Source organism: Primulina eburnea, chromosome 12 (assembly GCF_022965805.1).
Source record: "Primulina eburnea isolate SZY01 chromosome 12, ASM2296580v1, whole genome shotgun sequence".
NCBI lineage: Eukaryota > Viridiplantae > Streptophyta > Magnoliopsida > Lamiales > Gesneriaceae > Primulina > Primulina eburnea.
This window is the reverse complement of record NC_133112.1, coordinates 33077933-33094545: the sequence shown is the minus strand read 5'-3', so window position 1 is coordinate 33094545 and position 16613 is coordinate 33077933. Positions and strand designations below refer to the sequence as shown.

General features: G+C 36.9%; 2 protein-coding genes across 2 annotated transcripts; one reads left to right on the top strand and one right to left on the bottom strand.

Annotated features, from left to right (window-relative positions):
• Positions 1-1458: 1458 nt before the first annotated feature.
• Positions 1459-4700, bottom strand: LOC140806829 (uncharacterized). Its single transcript, XM_073163355.1, has 5 exons — positions 4601-4700; positions 4097-4363; positions 3145-3763; positions 2622-2950; positions 1459-2195 (listed from the first exon to the last, which is right to left on the bottom strand). The coding sequence occupies exons 1-5, from the start codon at positions 4698-4700 to the stop codon at positions 1459-1461; spliced, it is 2052 nt and encodes a 683-aa protein (XP_073019456.1).
• Positions 4701-9548: 4848 nt separating this feature from the next.
• On the top strand, positions 9549-11872 carry LOC140807388 (uncharacterized). The gene is made up of 2 exons (XM_073164218.1): positions 9549-9906; positions 10500-11872. The coding sequence occupies exons 1-2, from the start codon at positions 9838-9840 to the stop codon at positions 11586-11588; spliced, it is 1158 nt and encodes a 385-aa protein (XP_073020319.1). The 5' UTR covers positions 9549-9837; the 3' UTR covers positions 11589-11872.
• The last annotated feature ends 4741 nt before the right edge of the window (positions 11873-16613 follow it).

The window sequence follows — 16613 nt, the reverse complement described above, 5'->3', positions numbered from 1 at the left end:
GCTTATTTGCTACTGATATTGCTCTTGTATTTTGAGAGATAAACGTCTGTACGACTCTCAAAGCACCATCGGTGAAAGGACGAATCTGTTCTAACAAAATTGTGCTCTTCACAAGCCTTGATTACCTACTCATTCAACTTGAAGGAGCCTACCACATTTCTTGTCTTATGATATTTTTTTATGTATTTATATTTTCATCTATTGTTATTAATGTTTTTTCTACAATAAATTTATTCCTCCTCATATATCAACTAACAATATTTGTCTGATATAATTTATTTGATTGATGTTGTTTGTCGAACATTGTATTTTGCCCGAAGATGTATCTAGTGTGCACCTGCAGATAACGATTACAGGTTTCCGTTTAAAAAACACAAAAATAGAGAATCCCTAGTGACTAAAACTATTTTTGTTCTAGTTTTTTAATGTATAACTATAAAGTTTTTTTTTATGGTAACACTTGTAATTTTATTCAGTGCAATAAGTCATCCATTACAAGATTCACCAACCAAAGCGGAAAAACCCCATTTTCCCAAACAAAAAGAGATGGGGAAGAAATAGAAAAAGACGCTAAAGAGTGTGCCACCCTATTCGCGGAACGGTCTACATGTATAAGATCAGTATTAGAGCTCATATCCAATAGTTTTAGTATATCCCACGCCAGAGGACCGCTATAACTAAGATCATCTGCTGGGTTGATGATTGCTTGCACCGACAACAGAGAGTCAGTAGTAATTACATGGGTTTCCAGACCTCGTTCCTGCACCATCTGCAATCCATATCTTATTGAAAGAAGCTCCACAAACACAACCGACTGTGGTCTAGATATTCTTTTTCCAAAGACTAGCAGGATTTGACCCTCATGATCTCGCACAACACCTCCAATTGAGTAACCCCCGGTTTCATAGTTCATCGCTGCATTAACCTCTAGTTTCAAGGTGTTCACCGGTGGTCTCATCCATCTTTCAAGCTGGGAAGATGTCTTCTGAACATGCACAGTACATAAGGATTCTCGAGCTTCCTTAAATTCTTGCAGCAAATTGGCGCTCCACTTCACATCCAACCGGGCGCTGTCTGGCACTTTCTCATGCACAATCCTCAGTCTATCATGCCACACCGCCCATGTTATCATCACAAAATCCTCCATATCTTCCTTGCGAAGCACTGTCTTCATCCATATCTTTCACATGTTTCAGAAAGATATAAAATTTTGTATCCTTCCAACACTTTTTTGCTATGGGGCACCAAAAAAGTGCATGCTCAGTTGAGTCGTGGCCATATCCGCACAGTGGACACAAGTCTATCACAGGAACATGATGTCGCGCCAAGTTCGCTCGAGTGGGAATGATGTTGTGCATTGCTCTCCACCAAAAGATCCGAACCTTAGTAGGAACTGACAGGGACCATATGAATTTCCACCAAGATTTTGTATGGTTGTCCGAGCTATGTTTTGGGGTCTCAAAGAGCCTTATTTGAAAGCTTGTAGCCACTCAGAACCGTATACTTTCCCTTGGGCTCATAGAGCCAAAATCTAGAATCCTCGTTCCGATTACTTGCAATCGGGATAGCTAGAATATCTTCCACTAAATAAGACAGAAGAGTGCTACGAATCAACAGCTCATTCCATGCTCCATTCTCGATGAGAGATTTCACCATATCAAGATAATTCTGGGTATCATCAGACCGCTTAAGGGATCTACATCTTGGAATCCACTGGTCTCTAAAAGTTGCGATATTTTTCCCATTTCCAACCCGCCAACAGAGTCCATTCCTCAGAAGCTCCCTACTCCACAGAAGTGAACTCCAAATAAAAGATGGGTTATTCCCTAGCTGGGTGTCCATAATATCATTATATTTAAAAAATCTCGCCTTTAGAACCTGGGCTACAAGAGATTCTGGATTAATGGAAATTCTCCACACCTGTTTCGCAAGAAGAGATCCGTTGAACATTTCCAGATTCCGAAATCCCATGCCTCCCATACATTTTGGCTCACATAACGTATGCCATGCTATCCAATGCATACGCTTCCTTCCTTCTTCCATGCCCCACCAAAAATTCGCGCATTCCTGTTCAATAGCCTCACAAATCGACTTAGGTATGTGGAAACAAGACATGGCATACGTCGGGATAGACTGTAAAACTGACTTGATTAACGTCTTCTTACCTCCTGCAGAAAATGTCTTATCACCCCAACCTTTCAGGCGTTTAACACAGCCTCAATTAAATACCTAAACTGGAGTTTTTTTACTACGCAGAGAGAAAGTCGGTAAGCCCAGATAAATCTCATGGCCTTGTGTAATGGATATCGCCAGCGTCATTTTAATCCGGTCAATAATTTCTTGCTTCGTATTTGGACTGAAGGATAAATATTATTTCTCAAAATTTATGAGCTGTCCCGAAGCTTTTTCATACATCAATAGGCACTGGAGGATATTTAAACAGTCTGCGAGAGTAGCTTTAAAAAAGATGAGGCTGTCATCAGGAAAAAATAGATGAGATATCTGTGGACTAGAGGTCTCTATACGAACACCATTGATCCATTTGCGAGATTCAAAGGAGCTCAGAATCGATGATAAGCCTTGAGCACACAATACAAACAGAAAAGGTGATAGGGGGTCACCTTGACGCAATCCTCTGCGCAGATTAACATGGCCTACAATATCACCATTGAGTACAAACAAGTAATTAACCGTACGAACACAACACATCACCTTCTCAATCCAGATAGGATCGAACCCAAGCTTGCCCATAATTCGTTCTAGGAAACCCCATTCAACTCTATCGTACGCCTTACTAATATCAAGCTTTAAAGCCACATAACCCTTGTTCCCCTTCTTCTTACTCAGTATCCAGTGCAGAGCCTCAAAACCCAGTAAGATATTATCTGTAATCAGTCTGCCGGGGACAAAAGCACTCTGAAACTCATCTACCGCCATATCCAGAATCTTCCTGAAACGATTGGTCAAGGCCCGTGAGACAATTTTGTAGCAGACATTACATAAGCTGATAGGCCGGAAATCCTTCATAAGCAATGGGTTTTTAATTTTTGGGATGAGAGTAATTATAGTCTCATTCCAGTCTTGGAGCCGAGAACCCTCATTTAGAACTCTTAGAACGGTCTCTGTAACCTCCAAACCTACCACCTGCCAATATTTCTGGAAAAAGATGCCGACATGCCATCCGGGCCTGGAGATTTCTCCGAATACATATCGAACAAAGCTTTCTTGACTTCCTCACCCGAAAAAAGAACACATAAAACCGAATTCATCTGAGCATTAATCTTCGGTTGAACGCAATCTATCACTTGGTTCATATCCTGCATCGAAGGGCCATCAGATTTAAATAAATTAGAAAAATAGTCCACCACAATCTCTGCCATCCCCTCTTTCTCGGAACCAGTCTCCATGCGCCGAAAGCAGCCCGCTAATAAGGTTCTTCGCCCTTCTGTTAGAAGCACACGCATGAAAGAATTTCGAATTTTGTCCCCGTGCGCCAGCCAATTAACCCTACTACATTGTTTCCAATAGATCTTCTCCTTAGAAGAAAGGTGTTCAATTTGTTTCTCCAGTTCCTGGATGTGGACTACCGAATCATGCCATTTGTCCTTAGTTTTCAATCTGTTTAAGAGGGCTCTTTTTTGCTTAATTTTTCTGAGAATGCGACGAAATCTATCACCAGCCCATGCACTGAGTGCCAACTTGCGTTTATTAATGTGGTCAGAAAGCTTAAGGGTAGCATCAGAAGAGCACCACCCATGGGCAACTACTTATGCGCAATCCACTTCGGTGGCCCAGAGGGTTTCAAAATGGAACCTCGGGTTATGAGGATGAAAAGTTGTTGCCCCGGGGCCCAGATCCATAAGAATCGGCCTATGATCGGAATGATAAAATTTCAACGATTGGGCTCTGGCAATGGGATACAAGAGGCGCCACTCCAACGTACCAACATACCGATCAAGACGTTCAAAGATGAGTTCATCAGTCGAGCAGCGATTAACCTATGTAAAAAACTCCCCTCCGCCATGCAAATCCTGGAGTGTGCAGTCATCAAGGACATCCCGGAATGCCTGGGTCTGATGTAACGACCTCAAATTACCTCCCACTTTTTCCCGATCGATGCAGATTTCATTAAAGTCCCCTCTCACGAGCCACGGGACGCCTCTGCGATCTTGATTCCCAAATAACCGCCACAGAAGCTTCCAAGATAGATATCTCTTTGAAACCTCTGGGTTGCCATAAAATCTCGTGAATCTCCAGCATTTTTCAAAATGCTTTACCAGACAATCAATATGGCCAGAAGAATATGAGTGAATCGAGACATCCAGCGTTGCTTTCCAAAAAAGAATCAATCCCCCACTTCTACCTTTACAGTTCACAGTAAACATACCAAAAAAACCAAGGATATTTTTCCACCATCGACATTGATATTCTCTCATTTTCGATTCTGAAATGAATAAGAGACGGGTCCTTTTCAGCGACTAATCGCTTTAGTTCATGGAATGCCCTTAGGTTCCCAAGCCCCCGAGCATTCCAGATTATACAACTCATTGGTATCGGCGGGGTTGCTTAGCAACCACCGCCGGAAATGCACTGTTGTCACCTTCCCCAGTCTCTTCAAGGGCTCGTTTAGTACCAAGCACTTGAGGCTCCATCTGAGCGTCCAACTCTCCATCAACCCTACAACTTAACGGAATGGGCATATTATGTTGCTGGCCTGAAAACGAACCCTTCTCTCTGGCCCTATGTTTCTAGCGAGTTTGAGACTTAGGCTTAGGAACCTTCGTTGTATCCTGATCTTCCATTAGATTATCAGGGCTAACAACTTTTGCAATCGGCTGAGCCTTGTGAATGCTCGTTTCTGGAATCAACTGCTCCACATCCGAATGGTGATGGCTGTGATGTGGTTCACTAGCAACCTGTTTCCCATGCAATGTTGAAACTCCCCTCATTTCGGTTGCCATTATGCTACCTTCTTTAGATTTGAAGTCTTGACTTTGTCTGGCCACGATGACCAACTCTTCATCCTTGTGTAGGAATCCACTGGAAGTACTTCCTCCTACCTCCTCAGAATCACTCGAAGGGCTACACGAAGTAAAGAATTGCTTGTTACCATGTAACTTCGGTGGGGAGGATTGCCGAGATTTGACAGGTCCCCCGCCTCTTGGTACTGCTCTCAACCAACTACCATAATTCAGCTTTCCCTTCTCCTGAGGCTCAACATCACATTTCCGGAAGGAGTGTCCAATAATACCACAGTTGTAGCAAAAATCCGGCAATCTTTCTTAGGACAAAATCACAAAAACATCATCCTCATCACTAGCAAGAGAAAGTTGAATATGTTGCTTTAATGGCTTAGATATATGAATGCGTACCTTAACACGAGCGTATCTGCCCATAGCAAAACCGTTCTCCTTCGTGTCAATCTCTTCAACCACCCCAAGGTGGTTGCCCAGTTCCTCCAGAAAGTCCTTATGCAGGAATATAAGTGGGAGATTATAACATTGAATCCAGATAGAAATCTCCGTAAAGGACATCGTATTCGGCGTTTGCATTCTACTCGGCTCCCGAAAATAATCAGATCTCTGAATAAATCCCATGTGCCACCATAGAGAGCACGATTTTTATCCTGTATGGATTTGAAATCTAGGAGAAAAAGATTGTCTCCCAAGCCTCCTATCTCAATATGTTTTGTGGCTTGTAGTATGCGTGGAATTTGATTCACAAAAGCCTCGTGGTTTACGGACTTACATGAGAAAACCTTTGCCACAAGGCACCTCCCAATACGCCGCTCTCCTATTAATAGGGAGTCTGCCTCAAACGTTATAGGTGGATCTTTGTTTGGTGATGAAGACAACTTGAGGGCAGTAACCAATCGAACTACTTCGTCGGGGTCCATAGAGATGCTAGACCAAGCCTAGCATGAACTTTATGGAAAACCTACAGCAAGGTAGGGAAGAATTCTCACAGGCGGCTTCCCGAGGAAACCCTAGGAGAGAAAATTAAAATATAACTATAACGTTTTTTAATGCTATTAAAAATGAGTATTAATTATCTTTTCCAATGTTTATTGACTAATTTTTAATTCTAAAAATACATTAATTAATTGAAGGAAAATGTAAACAGAGTGAAACATGTTGTCATTATTTAAAAAATAATAAGCAAACTTAAGCCAATATAATATAAAAATGCATTGACTAGTTTCATACCATTACCAAAAAAAGTAATTGTTATAAATCACGATTCTTCCTCAACATTTCAAGATTTTTTGTTAAGCAAAATTGTCCTTGTTTGGTAGAGCGATCAAATCGTGGTGCTTGAGCTGCTGTGCGGTTTAAAATATTTGAGTTGCACCATTACTACTAGCTATAGTTTTTGGTAAAGCGGCAAGCGCTCGATTCTACAATTGGTATCAGAGCCAAGGTCACGGGTTCGATTCTCATTGATTGCAAAGAGTGCAATTATTGGGAAGGAGATTGTTGGGTGCAATAATTGTCCCTGCTTGGTAGAGCGATCGAACCGTGGTGCTTGAGCTGCTGTGCGGTTTAAAAGATTTGAGTTGCACCATTACCACCAGCTATAACTTTTGGTAAAACGGCAAGCGCTCGGTCCTACAATTGGTATCAGAGCCAAGGTCACGAGTTCAATTCTCATTGATTGCAAAGAGTGCAATTATTGGGAGGGAGCTTGTTGGGTGTAATAATTGTCCCTGCTTGGTAGAGCGATCGAATCGTGGTGCTTGAGCTGCCGTGCGGTTTAAAAGATTTGAGTTGCACCATTACTACTAGCTATAGCTTTTGGTAAAGCGATAAGCGCTCGATTCTACACCTTTTTAAAAAAAAAAAATTTGAAATTGAAACAAAAATAAGTCTTTCAACGAACCCATTAAATCAAAGAAAATACCGATGGTTGTTTCAAGGTTGCAAAAGTTATTTTTGAAGAAAAAATTTGAATTTTTGTATAATTATTTTAGGATATCACATTTCAATTCGATTTTAAAATTTAACGTGGTACATACATAAGCTCTAAAACTATAACTCAAGTTTGGCTACGTATCAAATTACTTCAACAGAATTGCTAATTTTTTTTTTTTTGCTTAAATAGAATTAATATAGCAAATTTTCAAAATAATATTTTTCTTATGATGTGCGTTGGATTTTTATAAATACAAATATTTTTTTTAATGAAAAGATACACATCTTTTACTTGACTTAGTTTGCTGACACATGTAATATGACTATGTAAAACGTCGAATGGTAGAATATATATGGTTGACCTAAATTAGAATCAATCAAGAGGAAAAAAGACTGGACTCTGAACGTATTTTTAATTGAGTAAGTCTCTTATTAGATAGTCTTACGAATTTTTATCTGTGATATAGGTCAACTTTATCGATATTCACAATAAAAATTAATAATTTTTCATGGATGACCTAACTAAAAGATTCATCTAACAAAATACGACCGTCTCACACAAATTTTTGTCTTTTTAATTTATTTTATACAGGTGATCTTTTGATATTTTATTTATATATATTTAGATTATAACACACTAAAGCTTCGTACATTGAAAAATAAAAAAGAAATAGGCTTGCAAACAAAAATTAAGTGATCTTTTTCATTTTAGGTGATCTACATCTTACTCACATATACATGGACATAATGCTTTTAATTTCTTGTGAATGATGCGATTTAACATTTTTGTATCATCACACTTTTGACTTAAGTTTCACTATAATAAGAATTTAAAAATTTTTATGTTATACTTATATTTCGATTTATTATCTCAATTTATCATACAAATTGAAGGAGGTTGGAGTAGGAAGCTATTTTTCGGAAGATTTTGATTCATGTTCATCGAACGCTGGCTGCTGGATGATATTCATATTTTGTTTCTCAGTATTTGGATTTCATTCTTGGGATGTATCTATTTTTTGAAATAACCATTTTCTTTGATTATGATTTTCGAACACTGATTATGTGATCCCTGTAATAAATAACCATTTATTACATACACACAAATTTATGCATGAATTTATACACATTTAAATATTAATTGAGAGTTTATTTGGTAGTGATAGGAAAGACAACAACACTATCGTCCAAATAATACAGTTTCGACTATGCTAATCACTTGATCCAAAACTTAATCCGGTCGATCCAAAGTTTTCCCTTTCAATCACTCGATCTAATCCAATATGCAGTACAAACTTCGTCTCCTCCAATAATTTCTGAATAAATATTTATTATGCATATTTAAGATTCTCTTGACTTACTTGTAACATGACAAAAACTTGTGTGAGACGGTTTCACAGGTCGTATTTTGTGAGACGGTTATCTTATTTTGGTCATCCATAAAAAAATATTACTTTTATGCTAAGAGTATTACTTTTTATTGTGAATATCGATAGAGTTGACCCGTCTCACAGATAAATATTCGGTGAGATCGTCTCACAAGAGACCTACTCTTGTAACAGTCCAATCCAAACATATCATTATTATTGTATCAAAGTTGAATTTTTTTCCTCCATTAATTAAGTAATGTTTATGAGAGTTTATTTTAAGTGGTTTTCAACTTCTACGTCCATTTCAAAATTTTCGTTGACTAGAAGTTTGGATACACTTAAAATTAAATTTTTGCAAATACTACTTTAGCATATGTGAAAAATTTAGTTATGAAATTAATTGATATTCTCTTACCATTATTTTTTTAAAATCACGCAAGATTTTAAATGTATTTCTTAAATATATATAATTATATATATATATATATATATATATATATATATATATATATATATATATATATATATATCAAACATATAGATTGAAAATTTTAAAATCACGCAAGATTTTAAATGTATTTAATTTGTATATGTTATATAAAAATATATATATATATATATATATACATATATATATATATCAAACATATATATTGAAAATTTTAAAATCACGCAAGATTTTAAATGTATTTAATTTGTATATGTTATATAAAATCACGCAAGATTTTAAATGTATTTAATTTGTATATGTTATATAAAAATATGTATATATATATATATATATATATATAGATTGAAAATTTTAATAAAGATTATTTTAAATATAGAATATTAATAGATTAGGTCTTTTGTGAGATGATCTCACGAATATTTATCTATAAAACATGTCAATCCTACCAATAGGCGATATTCACAATAAAAAGTAATACTCTTAGCATAAAAAATCATTCTTTTTCATGAATGACCCAAATAAGAGATCTGTATCACAAAATACGATCCGTGAGATCGTCTTACACAAATTTTTCTCATATTTTAATATTAATAATTTATGGAGATTTTAATGTTTCGGACTTCCACGCGCATAAGTTATACTTGAGCAAGTCAATAGACGTGTTTTAGGGACGGAGTCCCAATCAAATCAAATTGCATCCAGTGAAAACACCAAAATACCCATATATTGATCAGCTGGGATGAAATCGACGATGGGCATTTTGGTCAAGTAAAGAGAAATATTCCCGGCCTTGAAAGATATATACAAGGGCATGTGGGTAATGAGACAAGAGAAACGGCTTCCTTGCACCCATCCACACCCAGGGAGACAAATTGACGCAGATTTCTGTTTCAGTTTCCGATTTTATTTCTGGGTGTTCTTTTTGTTATCCTGGTAGAAATTGGGTTATTTGTATAAGTTTGAATTTTTTCGTAACCCCCCCGTTGCAGAAATTTTCAAGCTTGGAGAGAGAGAGAGGAGATCTTCATTGGGTTTTAATTTATTTACGTTTTTTTCTCCTTTTTGATCTTGAAATTTAGAGTTGATTTTGGGAGAAAGTGTTTTGATGGCTGAAGGGGGATCTTATCATTGTTCCAAGAAGAGCGATGATATATGCGGCAAATCCTGCGGCGAGGTAGCTTTCCTTTATCTTTTTTGTTTATCTTGATTGGGATTTTGTTAGCGTAAATTAAGGGTTTGGTTTGCTTCGAGAAAATTTCGATTTTTGATTTTTCAAAAGATAATGAATGATGCATAAGGTTTTTGGGTTTGACCCCCTGATCGGGAATTTTAATGCTGGATAGCTTTCCTTTTCATTTTTTGGGCGTGTGCTGGTTTTTTGGGGAAAATAAAGGTGAATGCCATGGAAAATTTTAAATTGGGGAGCTAGTTTTGCCCCTGCTGGATTGGTGGTGGATTGAATTTACTGCGATCAGATGACTACAGATTGATGTGTGATTTTTGACCAAGTTCTGTCGATCAAATCTCTCTTGTATGATATTTTTTGCGTAGAAACCTGAAACATGAGGTTCAAGATCCCATTTTTATGATTTTTAAATGTTTGAAGATAATTTTTTGTTCCCCAATGCTTCTTTTGCATTCAAGTATAGCAGCATGTGGATACTTAAATTACGCTTTATGGTTTTTTTTTCACCATGTTGTTGTCAAGTTTCGATTCTCGTAAAATAGCTTTTTGGTTTTGAATTAGTTATGTTTTTTATTCTGCAGGATTCGGGACGGACCTTGAGTATGTCGAGATTGAAGTGTATTCTGCGTGGGCTGGATATAAAAGGATATCTCTTTCTATTTGTGATGGTGCCGACTTGCGTCTTCATTATTTATGCGCATGGCCAGAAGATTACATACTTTTTACGGCCTTTGTGGGACTCTCCGCCGAAGTCCTTCCACGAAATGCCTCACTACTATCATGAGAATGTGTCCATGGAGAATCTATGTAAACTTCATGGCTGGGAAATAAGGGAGTATCCTAGGCGTGTTTATGATGTCGTGTTGTTTAACAATGAGGTTGACATTCTCAAGATACGGTGGAAAGAATTGTACCCTTATGTAACTGAGTTTGTATTGCTCGAGTCAAATTCGACTTTCACTGGGTTGCCTAAGCCTTATGTATTTTCCTCTGTCCAAGACCAGTTCAAATTTCTTGAGGCACGGTTAACCTATGGGCAAGTTCCGGGGCGATTTAAGAAGGGAGAGAACCCATTTGTTGAGGAAGCATACCAGAGGCTTGCACTAGATTATCTTCTTAAACAAGCCGGGATTCAAGATGATGACTTGTTGATAATGTCTGATGTCGATGAGATACCGAGTCAGCACACGATTAATCTACTGAGGTGGTGTGATGGAATACCTCCAGTTCTCCATCTTCGTTTGAAGAATTACTTGTATTCCTTTGAGTTTCTCGTTGACGATAGTAGCTGGAGAGCATCGGTTCACATTTATCAGTCGGGGAAGACGAAATATGCTCACTATAGGCAGTCTGATGAAATCTTGGTCGATTCAGGATGGCACTGTAGCTTTTGCTTTAGACACATTCGTGAGTTCATATTCAAGATGAAAGCTTACAGTCACGTCGATCGGGTGAGATTTTCTCATTTCTTGAATCCCACAAGAATCCAGAGAGCAATCTGCAAAGGTGATGATTTGTTTGATATGCTACCCGAGGAGTACACTTTCAAAGAAATCATTGGGAAAATGGGACCTATACCACATTCATACTCGGCGGTTCATCTCCCTGCATATCTTTTGGAGAATGCCGACCGATATAAATTTCTGTTACCCGGAAACTGTGTACGATAGTGACGTGACAACAAAGGTTCAAATTGTGAACCCATTGACAAAAGATTCGGGGGTGTTGTTTTTGAATGAATACCCAGAATTATTCATGTCATAAAATTTTCGCAAAACATCTGGGAGAATCGAACACATTCTTGGATTCACAGTGAGTTTGTACATAAGTTTTTGTTAGAGTTTATTTTCATGTGATTGAATAGTTTTTATCTTGTATTTATCAAACTTTTATTGCCCTTTCTTGGCATTCCTCATGTTAGAAATTTTTTTGGATTGGAATTGATTTATTCATACGAGTATTGATTTCTTGACAGATACTAGAGGGAAGGCTTCGTTTACGTCTTGAAGTCGCACTATATCTTACGTTTCTTTTTGAATTCGGAAGATGTTTGATATAATTGAATCTCGAACCTTAATTTGAAATCGTCCTACCAGATAAATTTTACACTTATGTACAGCTCATTGTGGTAGAGTGCAAAATACAAATGTTTTTTATTTCTTCTTTTTATTCATAGAACCGGTGAAACTGGAACACACACACACAAATACATGACATTTTTACTTGCAGTCCTGCATGACTTACGATTACAAGAAAAAACCTCGGATGAAACAACTGTTATTTGTTATTACGAGGGTGTTTCTCTCGGTTTATAAGCTAAACAAAAATTTCACATTTGTAATTTAATCAGTAAAATTTTGAGTGTCTTGTCTGTACGGTCTCACAAATTTTTTATCTGTGAGACGGGTCAACCCTACCGATATTCACAATAAAAGGTAATACTCTTAGCACAAAAAATAATATTTTTTCATGGATGACTCGAATAAGATATTCGTCTCACAAAATACGACCCGTGAGATCGTCTCACACAAGTTTTTCCATAAAATTTTTCAAGTCAGTCATTCTGTAAAATGTTTTCGGTCCGAATAGTTATCATTTCGTTCAATATTCAACTCCAATCTTCGTTGCAAAAATATATATTTCGATTCCTTTTTCATCTCTGTAGTGTGAGAACTTTAATATTGATTTTTTTATTTGCTATTCAAAAACCCAAAAATTATAATTTGGTGAATCGGTACTTTAATTTGATTGTCGAATATCTACATTTAGGAGGTAAACGAACCAAATCGTTTGTGAGCTATTCGAAGCTCGATTCGATAAAAGCTCGTTTGAGCTCGTTTAATGAAACTCGTTAAGATAAACAAACCAAACTCAAGCTTTACAGTATTCGGCTCGTTAGCTCGTGAACATGTTCGTTGATAAGTTAATCTTTTATATGAAAAAATAATAGTTTTGATATTTGATTTATTAATTTTGCATATTATTTATTAAATATATAGAAAAATATATTAAATTTATTTATATAATAAATTTACAAATTTTAATAAGAATAATATATTTTTCTTTAAATATATAGTTTAATTTTTAATTAATTTAATGAAAATTTAAATGTATAATTCCATATTTAATAAGCTTGTTGAAGCTCGATAAAGGCTTGAATAAGCTCGTGAGCCATGCATATTGTAAGGCCCGAGAATTTGATTACCGTAATCTGAAATGATTTGGGTATAATTACCGTAATTTAAGATTAATCGGGAATGATTTATTAATCAATTGACATGATTGAGGTTATACAAACTTGAATTAAGAAGTCGGGCATCGTTACATTCTAATCCAAGATGTTCAACCGAACATCTAGAGATGTTCGGCCGAACATCTCAAAAGAGACGACCGGCGCACATGCGCGAAGAAACACGCGCATGTGCGCGAGGGGTCCAGAAGCCCTCGCGCATATGCGCGAGAAAAGGCGCGCATATGCGCGATACCTCCAGAATCTTTGGCGCATATGCGCGAGATGAAGAGCGCATATGCGCGAGTAGTCCAGTAGCTGGATAAGGCTTCCGGCACATATGCGCGGACTTGGAGCGCGCATATGCGCGAGTCATGCAGAATGTAAACTCGCCACTTGCCTTGCATGCAATGTATCAAGGTATATATATGTATATGTAAATGGACGGATTTACATTCAGATAGCCGAGGAAAGCTTCGGGGAAAAGCTACGTTCGTGATTTTCGAAATTGATTTTCGAGCGAACTGTCCGTCTGATTTTGAATCTGAACACAGCACCGTGTTCCTCTTGACACAGGCTACAACGTGACGTAAGTTTTGCTACGTTTTGACATGTTTTGAAATTAAACTATTGTCAGAATTGAATAGGATTCATATATGATGTTCTTGTCATGTTAGACATCATAGAATCGAAGTCAGATTAAAGAACGGACTGGTTATGTAATTGTTATGATTTTCGGAGTCGATGTGACTGAGAATTCATATCAGATATGTATTGTTATTGAGATTATAACTGGTATCGATATTGATTATGAGTTCTGGTATTATATCTGTGATGTGTGGATTGACGGGGTTATCCAGACGGTATTGTTATGCCGTCGAAACATCAGTTGGTTGATATTGATCAGATTCGGTATTGATTTAGATTGAATTGTGATACCGTATGTCGATTGACATTAATCAGATTATGTGTTTTGATTTGAGTATTAATCAGAACAGGTATTGAATTGAAGTGTGTATTGATATTATACCTATTCAACTGTTATTACCAGATTGGGAATGGACCGAGACAGAGTCGGGACTTCTTCTTCTTCTGAGCGAGAAGATAAAGGTATAAATTAATGTTGAGTTGGGATTGCACAACTCGAGTGAGGTTTGACTCGAGTTTCCCTAAATCACATACTTTACCTTATTGCATTGATATTTGCATTAAGTTGATTGATGTACTTGTTCTCTCGATATTAGATAACAGGTATTAGACGAGCTATCTTGTGACAGAAGTGCCGGATAGTGGTGGTATCGCCACGGCACATTGCACGATGTCTCAAGATAGGATATTGGCGATAGAGCTTCAGTCCATGACGGTTAGGTCAGGACACCGGATGTTTGGTTATATCGAGTAACTGGGAATTGGAATTCGTCTATTACGGAATTCGATATAGGAATACCAGGATATTGGTTATATCGAGTAATAGAATTACGGTTCCATCCATTACGGAATTCGATATAGGAATACCACATTTGGAAACCGGGATCCCTAGACTAGGATTGAGTCTAGTCTAAAACGTAGAGTCACGAGCTTGAGTGACAGTTATATTGATTGATATTGATTGATGTTGATTATGTTCCTGAATATGGTTCATGTCCTTTTATGTTCCTGATATTGGTACATATTTAGAATAAAAATTATTCTTGATACTGATCATGTTCCAGATGTTGGTCCATGTTTAGAATAGAAGTTATTCTTGAGATTGATTATGTTCCTGATATTGGTACATGTTTAGAATAGGAATTATTCTTGATATTGATTTATGTTCCTGATATTGGTACATGCCTAGAATAGGATTTATTCTAGATATTGAATTATGTTCCTGATTAGGGTACATGTTTAGAATATGATTTAATCTTGTTATTGATTTATATCATGATGTTGATATAGGATATGATTTTTGTTATATGCTCTTATATGATTTATATGATTGCATGTATACATGATTTATACTGGGATATTTATATCTCACCGGAGTTATCCGGCTGTTGTCTTGTTTGTATGTGTGCATGGCAACAGGTGGGCTAGAATCAGGGTCGTGAAGAGAATGAGGCTGGACTAGATAGCGTGGAGATCCGGGCTTCAGAAGCAACTTAGGATTCAGTACTGATATGTAGTTGAACCTAGTTGAATTATTGTAGATCCTACAATAATTGTATATTATGTATAATATGTAATTTGAATCTAATTACATTATGTTCCGCTGTGTAATTTAGAAAAAAAAATTAGACCCTGTTTTTTTATGATTGATTATTATTCCTAAAGACGATTAAGGAATGAATTAGCTTCCGGGTCCCCACAACAGGTGGTATCAGAGCTGTAGGTCCTTGAACTGTAGGTTCCTTAGCACAGAGATAGAAAACAGTGAGCGGGGTAGAATGTGTTTTCTTTCCTGATTTTGATTGCTAGCATGTGATATAGTATTATGTTGATTTACATTGAGTATACTAGCATGCCAGCATGTTTTATTGCGTTTAAATGTACGTTACCTGAATATCTGAATTGATTTGGTAATATATCTGATTTGGAAATGAATCAGAACCAATTCTTGATCAGAGGTAAGCTGATCAGAAAGAGATTGAGATTGATTTATCTCCTGTGATTACTGACTTCTGTGATCATCAGATATACCTCGTAGAAGATTTTCAGAAAGGGGTAGTACTTCGTCTGATCAGATAGATGTATCAGAAATTCAGATGGAAATTAAATTGAAAGAGTTTCAGTTATTTCAGCCGCCGATTCTGAGTGGTATCGGGACGTCTGAAGAGTATGAAAACTGGTTTGATGACATAGAAATACTGTTCGATTTACTTAATTGTACAGATGAACAGAGAATTACACTGGTATTCCCTCAGTTACGAGAAGCTGTCAGAAGTTGGTGGATTACAACCAAAGGAGTACTGGAACGGAGAGGTTCCCGAGGATTTCAGGGAGCTAGATCATCTGGATATGGTGATCAAGGAACAGACCCAGGACACACTTGATGATATAGTGGCAGGTATTGTTCCTCTATGATTATGATGCATATGTATTGATATATACTAATGCAATCATTATGATTATCCTTGATTGGGTGGCACGGATATATGCTTTACCTGTTGGTTTTGTATCTACTGTAGTATTGCTTCTTTACCTTTTGGGGAAAGAATTTGATATCAGTGATATTCTGTGGGATATTATATACTGCAGTAAGTTGAAAATGAGATTGAATTAGACTAGATTGTACTTGTATTGTCTGATGATGACTGCATAATGGATATTGATATATCGAACAAGTACATAGCTATGATAGATTCTTGCCAGGAGATGGTAAGATTCGGACCTGAAATGGCCAAGGAATAAATGATATACGGTAAGGATTCTTGATTTTGAATTCCTTGATATCTGTATTGTTTATGATTCGATGATTATCGAAAGG